The 11,491-nt window shown below is 43.7% G+C and overlaps 1 protein-coding gene across 2 annotated transcripts in view; it reads right to left on the reverse strand.

Annotated features, from left to right (window-relative positions):
- The window catches only part of dlgap4b (discs, large (Drosophila) homolog-associated protein 4b), a 56,760-nt gene extending 45,815 nt beyond the window's left edge, over positions 1 to 10,945 (reverse strand). The window contains exons 1-6 of one of the 2 annotated variants that reach the window (XM_060919501.1): positions 10,507 to 10,945; positions 8,482 to 9,263; positions 7,826 to 8,040; positions 6,612 to 6,710; positions 2,404 to 2,557; positions 1,291 to 1,549 (exon numbers count right to left, since the gene is read on the reverse strand). In XM_060919501.1, the coding sequence (XP_060775484.1) occupies positions 1,291 to 1,549; positions 2,404 to 2,557; positions 6,612 to 6,710; positions 7,826 to 8,040; positions 8,482 to 9,263; positions 10,507 to 10,945 (1,948 nt within the window). The remainder of the gene's footprint in view (positions 1 to 1,290; positions 1,550 to 2,403; positions 2,558 to 6,611; positions 6,711 to 7,825; positions 8,041 to 8,481; positions 9,264 to 10,506) is intronic. The other variant, XM_060919503.1, reaches the window with a different exon arrangement.
- Positions 10,946 to 11,491: the final 546 nt, after the last annotated feature.

An 11,491-nucleotide genomic window follows, 5' to 3' on the forward strand; every position in this document is an offset into this window, starting at 1 on the left:
AGGGGGGGCTGACAAATCCTGAATTTCTGTAAAGATAACTGTCCAGAGATTTATAAGCACGCAGTGCTTCACCACTGAACAGCGAGGGAAAGTTAATGAGGTAATTATACACGTCTGGGTATTCCGCTGGCAGTTCAATATCCACTGACACGGTCGTGAAAACTACGTCCGGTAAGCCATAAGGGTCACTGATCTGTAGATCGTTTATTTTAGACATATATCTAGTTATCTGTTCATTAGAAAAATGAGCCCTGTAGTCCGTCGGTTGAAATTGATCCATTCTGTACACGAGTGCAGCAGTATTCAGCTGTGTTTTTTACCGACAAGATGGCGGCTGTGAACTTTCCAGTCACGTGACTGCAAGATCTCTATCCCAGCTGACTATGGGTGAGAGGCGGGGTACCCCCTGGACAAGTCGCCAGGTCATCGCAGGGCTGACACAGAGACAAACAACCATTCACACTCACATTCACACCTACGATCAATTTAGAGTCACCAGTTAACCTAACCCGCATGTCTTTGGACTGTGGGGGAAACCGGAGCACCCGGAGGAAACCCACGCAGACACGGGGAGAACATGCAAACTCCACACAGAAAGGCCCTCGCCAGCCACGGGGCTCGACCCCAGAACCTTCTTGCTGTGAGGCGACAGTGCTAACCACTACACCACCGTGCCGCCTCCTAATCATACAGTCTTCCATAAAAGTGCATTTTCTTAGAGCACACACAATCCTCTCATACCCTGATGCTCATGACTAGTGTTATGCTGGGATCAGACTACACAAATTCAGCCTGATTTTGACACAATTTTGTTCTGGATGACAAATTTCCAGCATCAGGTCCTAATATGAACATTGGCAATGACAAATGTGACTTGTAGTGTGACATATTTGAAGAACAATGATTATAGCATCTGGGATGTCCCACAACACCCAACGAAAAGTCTAGCATGCCAGAATTTTTTGCATTTTCTCACCTAGTTTGATAACTCCTATGACTTGTCCCTTGATAGCCATGAGTGATAATTTCTTGACTCTCCTCCCCAATGACACGCAAGGATGTGAACGATGATTAGTCAGGGTCAAACTTGTAATGTTGCCGGTCTCCCGTGAGAATTTACAGCACTATGTTTGCCTAATCTGACACAGTGACCATAGTGAAAGACAAAAAAAATCATGTAGTATGATCCTGGCATTAGACAGGATTGGAAAGACAACTCCTAGAGAAAGATCTGCATGAGTCTTTTTAGCTGAACCCTTGTTAAATGTATTCTATGAACTTGGTACTCACCGGTGCTGGTACTGTAGGTGCGTACAGTTGTAGCAGTGGGTGGTGGCGGCGAATCTGAATCTAGTGATGCCGTGTCATCATCTTGGGAGCAGCCAGCTTGGATGGCACGGAGGTAACTATGGCTTCGGGAACGGAAGCAGGGAGGCAAATCAGGCTCCTCTGGCCGGGAATGAGAACGTGTGAGCATGTGCATCTCTCCAAATACAGACTCTGAACAGGAGTCTTCTCCATAGCATTGGTTCAACTCTGAGTCCCGCATCTGAAGACAGAGAGACAGGTTCAGCCCTGCTCCCAGGGCAGTTGGCTTGGATTGCCAGGTTGGTTGTTATCAAGACAGATGAAGTTGCACAGTAAACATATGAGAGTATCTGATCATGTGCTGGCATTTCTTGGTAACTAAACCCAACTCTGGTTCGTGGGAGAAGGTGGGGCATGCTCAGTATGAACATTAACAGATGTCTTGCTTAATTCTAAACTATTTGATCAGCTGAAGTGGATCTTAAAGATACTTCAGTAATTATAAAAAAAAATAGCTTGGATGCAAGTATTTAAATAAATAAGTTTTTTTTCTCTCTATGATGGGCTAAAAGTAAGACGTGTAGAGAAACCAAGCTCTTCAGGTATAAGAGCAAAGAGAGGAGGAATTCATTAACATAACATCAATGCTGAGGCAAATTCATCTGATATAAACTTGTATCATTAAGTCATACTCTACCCTCTATGTGGCAACTGAGCATTCTAGTAGTAGACACAATGAATTAGATTTTTTTTTTCCATTTTGATATAAGAGGATCCTGTCAACCCCACTCAAACAGCAGCATTAACAGCCAAGGCCATTTCATTCCAGTGGGCTTCATTCATTACACCAGGCCTCTTTAATTGATCATTTGTCACTCTGCTGAAGTGGAGAGGGAAACGAGTGAGGCAGGGTGGAAATGGCTCTGAGGCTAATCTCAGAAGCTTTTCACAGCCATTTAGACATGGGACCGCAAATGTTTTTAAAACTGTTATGAAATTATAAATGCATACACTTGTCAAGATATGATTGTACGTAAAGATTTGCACAGGCTATGATGTTACACATTCATGCAAAACTTGCAGAAGACATCTGACCTGGCTGATGCAGCTGTTGCGTCCAAGTGTGCTGCAGCCCTGACTGAAGTCGTCATCATCCCAGCGTGGGAATGCTGAGCTTATAGAACCTCCGATACAGTCCAAATTATCCACACTGCGATTCCCAGAGAATTCTCGCAGAGATGGAAGACAACTGAGAAGAGAAGAGAAAAGAAGAGGAGAGCAAAGTAGAAGAAGAATAGGTTTAAATTTGCCCATGTAACAATCAGCATTTCGTGTTGTTACTCTGCTCTTCCAATGGGCGTTTATAATCACGCTGCCCGTCCAAACAAAAAGTCGCACACTATAATATTTCACTGGACCGCCTTTAGCTTTGATTATTGCGGATTTCCTGTGGCTTTGTTTCAACAAATTTATCCAATATCACAGCATTTATTTCCATCCAGATTTGCAAGATTTTTTTGGCAAGATCTTGTCTTGATGACGGGCGAGTCGAAACACTCTGTAAAGTCTTCTCCAGCACATCCCAAAGACTTTCGATGGGGTTAAGGTCAGGATTCTGTGGTGGCCAATTCATGTGTGAAAATGATTCCTCATGCTCTCTGAGCCACTCTTTCACAATTTGAGCCCTAATTTTATGCCCCTGCCATCATGGAATAAAATATCCATTAATGTGATAACCTGGGTATTCAGTACATTCTGGTAATCAGCTGACTTCATTTTATTGCCACAGAACGTTGTTGAGCCTCGACCTGACCAACTGAAGCAACCCCAGATCATAACACTGCCTCCAGAGGCTTGAACAATGACCAGTATTCATGATGGATGCATCGCTTCATGTGCTTCCCTTCTTACTCTGACATGTCCATCGCTCAGGAATAGGGTAAATCTGGACTCATTAGACCACATGACCTTATCCCATTGCTCCACAGTCCAATCTTTATGCTCTCTAGAAAACTGAAGCCTTTTCTTCTGATTAGCTTGACTAACAAGTGGTTTTTATGGCCACAAAGCTGTTCAGTCCCAATCCTGCGAATTGTCGTCGCACTGTGAGTGTGGAAATGCTCTTTCTAGTCAAGCCTGTTGTTAATGGTGTTTATGAGGTAAAGGTGTAGATCTGGAGGGTCCTCAGACAGAGAGTGTTTTGGTAAACTGGGATGTATGGATGCTGTCAGTCCCCCACTCGCTTGCTCACTTGAGTTTGTTGACGGTGTAGTGGCTGGCTGCTTTATGTCCCGGGGCTCCCTCATGCCTGTGTTGCCTTCTGGCTCTCCCCTTTTAGCTATGCTGTCATAGTTAGTTGCCGGAGTCCCTGCTTGTACTCAGTGCAATATGTATACTGCTCCTACTTATTCAGGTGACATCGGGCATACCTAACAACCTGTGTTCCCCCCCCATCTGTCCCTCTGAGTTACATGTCAGTCCTGGGATCGAGATGCTGATCTCTTCTGCTCCTCGGACCTGCCTGATCCATCCTGGTGCCCTGTGTCTGGTTGGAGTCTCATCGCATCGCTTCTGTGGAGGACGGCCCCATGTGGACAGTTGAAAGTCATACCTGGAGGACGCTCTGGACACTGACAGTAATGCTTTTATGGCTGAGGACTACAGTTGACTTGCTAACTTTAGGACTAAGGCCCTGTCCACACGGCAACGGATTCAGGTGAATCCGATACAATTTTTTATCGTTTCAGCCTGGCGTCCACACGGCACCGGCGTTTTGGGTGCCCCAAAACGCTATTTTTTGAGAACGGTTTCCAGAGTGGAAAAATCTGGCAACGGCGCCGTTGCGAAGTCGTCTGGATGAGTAGAACGGATTTGTTTACGATGACGTCACAACCACATGACTAGAACAAGCAGCACTCACTCATTCACACCAGGTAGAAGAAGGGGTTTATGTGCATGCGTCCTACTTCTTCTATTGTTCTGGTGTCTCCGATGGGACCGTCTTACAGTGCACGTAGAGGTGTGGCATGTGTATTGCATCGTTTTCAGCAAGCGTTGCGTTGCCATATGAACCTGATATTTTACTGATCCGTTGCCCATGTGGCCGCGATATTTTTTTTACCTGCTAAAAAAAAATCTCGTTGCCGTTGTCGTGTGGATGTAGCCTAACTATAGTCATGTTGTCTGTTGTTGCCCAAATGAGGCTGGGTTCCCTTTTGAGTCTGGTTCCTCCCGAGGTTTCTTCCTCATGTCGTCTGAGGGAGTTTTCCCTTGCCACCATTGCCACAGACGTGCTCATTGGGGATAGATTAGGGATAAAATTAGCTCATGTTTTGAGTCGTTCAAATTCTGTAAAGCTGCTTTGCGACAATGTTTATTGTTAAAAGCGCTATACAAATAAACTTGACTTGACTCTTACTTTCAATATTAAACATAGCTGTGAGTTCTACTGTTGATTTTTTATGATTCGACTTCACCAAGTGTTTAAGTGATCGCCGATCATGGCCAGTCAGGACAGTTTTCCAACCACATTTCCTCTGTGAAGCTGACAGTTCACCACTATCCTTTCAGGTTTTAATAATGCATTGGACAGATCTTAACCCAATTCCAGTCATTTCAGCAATCTCCTTAGTTGCTTTCTTTGCTTGAGGCAGGCCAGTAATTTGACCCTTCTGAAACACAGTACCATCTTTTCCACGACCACAGGATACGTCTTCTGACATGATTGGTAAAGAAATGAGAAGTTACTCATTGCATCAGTTTGGGTTAAAAGGTTATTTAAAACCAAATAGCGACTTTTTTTTTTGGCTAGGCAGTGTACAAAGCAAATGGAAAAAGTTGCCATGAGGAAAAAGCTCTATGCTATGATGTAGACAAATATATGTAACAAAACACAGGGGTGTGTTGTTATAGGAAAATAACCAATGATAGTTTGGTGTGATGTGACCTGACATGAAGCAAACTTCTTGTGACCACCCTGAAGATTATTTTCCCCTAACAGCATATCCTGAAGTGTGTTATCTCTTTATACAGCAGCAATTTGCCAATGTTTAAAAATGTCAATTTATTAATGTATGATGCATTATACTTTTTTACCTGTTTATCATTACATTTGATATTATGAAACACTATAGCAGTTATAAACAACATCAATCTTTCCCTCACCAGCCTCTCTTTTTTTCTCTGTTTGGAAGTTTGATGACAAAATACAGCATGTCATGTTACTGAGAAACCAAAAAGGAAAAAAGTCCTCGGTCCTGAAGACTCTACCGTGGCATAAAACTGACTGACCGTTACAAAGTGCTGACACCATGGACTCCTTTGATAAATCTTAAATAAATGTCTCCTTAAAGAGAGGCAGTTGTTAATATAACCTATATCTATCTCTAATTATAACACAATTAATAAGTACTTTTACATTTTCTTGCAGACTGTCTGATCTGTGCTCTATATAGAAAATTAATCAATACCATCTGACTGTCCAATCAGATTTGGTTAATCACCAGCGCTGTGATATAACTCCTTTCAACAAATGTTTTTCTATCCAACTAGTTATTCATTAACCCATCAGTCTGTGCACACATCCATCCACATAGCTGTGTCAATTCTGCAGTGGTGGCTCAGTGGTTAGGACTCTGGATTACTGCTTTGAAGGTTGTGAGTTTGAATCCCAGTAATGCCAAGCTGCAACTGTTGGACACCTGAACAAAATCCTTAACCCTCATCTGCTCTGCATAAATGTATGCTGCTTTGGATAAAATCATGTGCCAATGTAGTTGATCTGCACATTTGGCTGGTGACATAATTTAAATGACATTATACACAAATGACAAATCCAACTAAAGTGAAAATGACCATTTCTGTGATTTGTCCAAAAAGGGCATCTAGGGTGAGGTTGAGCAATGGCCACAAACTCAGAGCAGGCTTTCCCCATTTTATTTCACTGAGTTATGAGTGTAACAGCTTAAAAAAAAAAAAAAAGCGTCATTTCCGTGTCTACCTAACTACTGTTCAATTCAATAGAGAAAGCCACTCAAGAGTTGTAGAATCCAGAGCCTTACTCATTAACCATCTCATAATAGGAGTACCGAGCACTCAGGCATGATAGAGTCTGATACTGGATATTCACAATAGAAAATGCATGATCTCTTATCACATAACTGTTACTCTGTACTCATATTCTGAGATGAATGTAGACCCAGGTGTCTGGATGAACTGCAGCGTTGCAGTCGATGGTAAAGCGGCTCCCCCCGGTGTGCTGTGTGAGGAGCTGCAGATGACCTGCTTCTCTTCACTGCACTGACCTTACGGAGCGTCCGATCTGCTGCAGAGTGGCAATGCTGTGGAGGGGAGACCATAGGGCCTCCAGATCCCCCTGGAGCATCGAGTAGTCCAGTGGACGGCTGGGAGAGAGGGCATTTAAAGGTGAAGAGGGCAAGAGGGCAACAGGTTACGGATAAGGAGGACGGTATGGTGTATGGTGTACTAGAGATGAGGGGATAGGAAAATGATTCTGAACATGTAAAGGGATTTCAAGTGGGGTAGATAGGATAGGGAGATATACTAATGGAAAAATTAAAGCTCTGCACTTTTATAATCGTGGTCATTTTTAAAGCCTACAACCAGCAATAAAACTTGTTCTGTACAACATTACAGGTTGCCAAATGTACTGTTGGGTGTGTTTTTTCTTCGAGGAACAGAAAAATAAAATCAAATAAAGTTGCATTTAAAAGGTCGGTTGAAGCTTAGATTATAGCAAGAAGAAAGGCTACACTATTAGTGTTGCCTGTGTATTCTTTAATTCCTCAAATGTCAGCGGGATTTAGGAAGACAGAAAGCAGTTCATAATAATTCTTCACTCAGGAATGGCATGTGCCAACATCGCCAGACACCAAACAACAGACAACTTCTTGACAATCGCTTTTAAAGGAATCCCACAAGTACATCTTCAGAAGATTGATGACTCCCTGTTGACTTCAAGAGGCTTGAGAAAAGTACTGAAGAGCTGGCTGGTAGTGTTCGCTGTCATTATTGCTTTCCTGCTATTCCTGGACTGTATTGCTTTACTGATATTGATGTTACTTATACAGACAGGGGTGGAATTTCTCTCCAAAAAATAAATATGGTGCATATTTTTCCATTAGTATATATTTGAAGTGACATGCTCGAGAATATTGCAGGTGTGTGGATTTTACATCTTCTTGAGGAGTTATTCTTCTGTCTATGTCAGTAGGGTGGAACCTTGTTCCTAAACACAGCATTCATATTTCTGCATTATGATGAAACGTGAAAATGTGCATTTTATTAACATCGACAAAACAAAAGGCGTAACAGTTCTATACACCATATATTTCTTACACACAGTTTTTCTGTTTAGAAGAAGGTGTGAGAGATGGCATATTAAAAGAGGAGAGGTTAGCTGTGCTAAATCTGTCACATGACCGGGCGCAGCTTGAGTGTGTGTATGTGTGTGGGCGTGTGTGTGTGTATTTATATCAATGGCAGGATGCCCACTTACTTTCTGGAAGGGAACTGGTCACTGAGCGACTGCTGTGTGGCACGTAGGTAGCTCTGTCTGCGCGCAGCAGTCTTTGGTGAGGGTTTCAAGCTGCTGTCCGAGTCATCGCTGTCCTCCAGGTCCCCCATAGCCTTAACGTAGCTGCCACTGCGCATCCGCCTGCATGGGATCTCACCTCGACCAAGAGTCCCGCTCCACTCTCCTGTAGAGGGCATCTACACCCAGTTCACAGATTGAACATAATAAGCATAAATACTGTTGGTAGAAATATCATTTGTATGACAGAGATGATATTCAGGTTATAACCTGTCATGTCAGTATTGTCTCATCTGTTGTACGTCTACTTATGTGTAGTTTTGTTTGATTTGTTGACATGTGGTTTACTTGATTCTTGTAGGAAATACAAAGAACCACTGAAAGCTTCATTGATAACATGCGCAACATATTTATACCTGTTCTGTAGCCTTTCAGAGCCATAATAAAATAGCCTTTTTTGTTGTTATATCTTGCTTGCAACATACAAGTATGTTAGCAATGAAGCCCTCAGTGGTTCTCTGAAATATATAATCAATGAAACACCTCTGCATCAGTGAAACTTCTCTATATGTCTGGGACAACTTCCTGAGTTGCCCCTATCAGTATACCCCCAGACTCACCCTGCCTCGCACCTGGAGATAATGGCAGGCCAGCTCCTGTTGGCATGACTTGGACTTGAGCAGGGAACGATCCAGTGTGGCTGAGCCCTTCGGGCACAACTGCCTACTGGGTCCCAGTGTGAGCGTGGACCAGGGCCCACCCTTCCCATAATTCCCTTCCACAACTGCCATTCTTCCTCCTCCTCCTCCTCCCCCTCCCCCAGGGCCTGGGAGTGCAAGGAGGCCCTGGTGCTTCAGGTCATTGTTGCTCTTTGAGGCTTTCAGTGTGTGCTCGCTAATGGTGTTGTAGCCTTGCATTAAATACTTTGAATTTGCTTGGCTTTCCAGCGCTGACCCTGATGCAGAGCTCTGACGACCCAGAGTCATCATCGCCACAGGGCTCCTGTAGTTAATGATATCACTGTCCAGGTCATCCGAACTCCAGTAGCCAGACATGTTGGAGCGTGGACGCCGTTTTGCTGTGCCCTCACTCTTGACCCGGTCTTTGCTTTTGCTGCGCCGGTGGTGTTTGTCCTCATTGGCGCTGCTTCCTGAACGCCCATTCATGTTGCCCTTCATAGCCGAGCTTTCGAGTGACTGTGACTTTGCAAAGAGTTTCTGCACAGAGTGAACCAGGTAGCGGATCTTCCCTGGGCTATCAGTGCGCTGCTGCTGCTGTTTAGTTGTTTCCACAGCTGTGCTACGATGAAACTGTAAGGTGCTGAAGCCATCCCGCTGCCCTGGCAACTGCTTCTCAAACTGATCCAGGAGGTTCGCTGGTAACCGGTTCATCTTCCCTGCAGCTAGATGCAAACAGAAAGAAGGGTTTAATACGTGATTTAGCACTGACTTGGACTGTTAAGCTCTTCTGCCTCATTCTTGCATATCAGGATATTATGGAATTTAAAGGCACTTATTTTGTTACCTCCAATTTTTTCCTTTAATGCAGCTAACTTAATGCATATCACATTTCATATTTTCTCATTTCATTTAAATGTTATTGTTATGATCCATTGGAATGGAAAAAAATCCTTTCTAAAGGTTATAAACGATACGTAAAAAGAGGAAGAACCCTGCATGGAAATGTCCAAAACTTTCTCTCTCTCTCTCTCTCTCTCTCTCTCTCTCTCTCTCTTTATAGAATACCTAGACTATTTGGAAATAATGTATTATTATGCCAGTTCTGATTATCTACAATTCTCCTACACAAACTCATAATTAGCACAATTCACTTGTAAATTAAATAATCACAGTATCATTTGTGTAATTTATTCAAATAGAGTATATTATCAAAATCTTCAGAAAGAAGCAACTGGCTTTATGGACCACACAAATTGTTTACTGCAAATGAAATGTGTATGGAGTTACATCAAATGGATACATCAAATTAAAATTGCTCAACAGATATCTCATCTCATTATCTCTAGCCGCTTTATCCTTCTACAGGGTCACAGGCAAGCTGGAGCCTATCCCAGCTGACTACGGGCAAAAGGCGGGGTACACCCTGGACAAGTCGCCAGGTCATCACAGGGCTGACACATAGACACAGACAACCATTCACACTCACATTCACACCTACGCTCAATTTAGAGTCACCAGTTAACCTAACCTGCATGTCTTTGGACTGTGGGAGAAACCGGAGCACCCGGAGGAAACCCATGCGGACACGGGGAGAACATGCAAACTCCACACAGAAAGGCCCTCGCTGGCCCTGAACCCAGGACCTTCTTACTGTGAGGCGACAGCGCTAACCACTACACCACCGTGCCGCCTGCTCAACAGATATACTCTACAAAAATCCCTTTCATAAAGAAACAGTATCAACAGCTGCTATGTAACAACTATATAAAGACCTACATTAATTATGTAAGCACAGGCATTTGGTTTGAAGTTCATGTTCCTGTCCTGACCTGGGGATGGGTTTCCCAAAAACCTTTTAATGCTAAGAGCATTTTAACTAGGAGAGAGAGTGTTTATTGTGCTGCTCGCTCTACCATTTTACGATGACCTTTGTGCTAAGATGCTTTTGGGAAACTCCGCACTGACCTGATATTGTAGCAGATCCACTGGTGATCATGGCTGTGCGTCCTGTTCCAGGTCCCATGTTCATTCCCATGCCGATAGACATAGAGGTACCCAGTGTGCCTGTGCTGATCCCCCCGATGTTGTCTCCAGCTGGAGGTGAGAAGTCACCCTGTTCGAAATGAGAGTTGTAATGGATACGTGGGAAGGTGCCACTGGTGGACAGCTGGTTGTTGAGGGGCATCAGGCAGTCTGGGGGAAGACCACCTGAGCTGGGCGAATTGGAGAAGTGATGGGGCTCCAGGGCTCCATAATGATCCATGGTGGAAGAAGGGACAATGTAGGGTTGATGTGATAGGGTGGAGCTAGCCGAGGGTGGGTACAATGGATCGAGGCGAGAGGGTGAGTGTGGAGGGTCACAGTCAGAGAGATGACGTGTGCGGTGGGGGGTGTAGCCTTTCATGATGCGATGTGGCAACCCCCCCAAAGACCCCTAAAGTAGCAGCATAGCTCCACCAGGGAGAGAGACACACCCTGGAGGAGATGTCCTGGAGAAAAATGAGGTAAAGGGGACAGAGAAGAGGGAAAGAGAGAAAAATTTGTGTCAAAAGATTTCATATTGCTGTCATCAGAGCATCATTTGTACTGAACCGGTATCCTACTGTGCTCATCTGTATGGGTTAAACTCTAGCACCTACCTAGACATGTGCATGCATGCACGCCAGAGATAAAACTGATTCTTGTAAACAGGATAATAAGCAGACTGTAGTAAAGCTTTTCCACTAAGAATGGTTTCATAATGGGAATGAATGGGCATATCGGAGAAAAGGCTATCCTACACAAATAGTCATTTTCATCCTGAGCCACAAACAACCTTACCACCTATTTTATGAGGACTCTAACTAGCAGAGGTGGACAGTAATGAAGTACATTTACTTGAGTACTGTACTTAAGTACACTTTTTGAGTATCTGTACTTTACTTGAGTATTATTTTTTTGGAAACTTATG

The sequence above is a fragment of the Neoarius graeffei genome, chromosome 4, assembly GCF_027579695.1.
Source record: "Neoarius graeffei isolate fNeoGra1 chromosome 4, fNeoGra1.pri, whole genome shotgun sequence".
Lineage (NCBI taxonomy): Eukaryota > Metazoa > Chordata > Actinopteri > Siluriformes > Ariidae > Neoarius > Neoarius graeffei.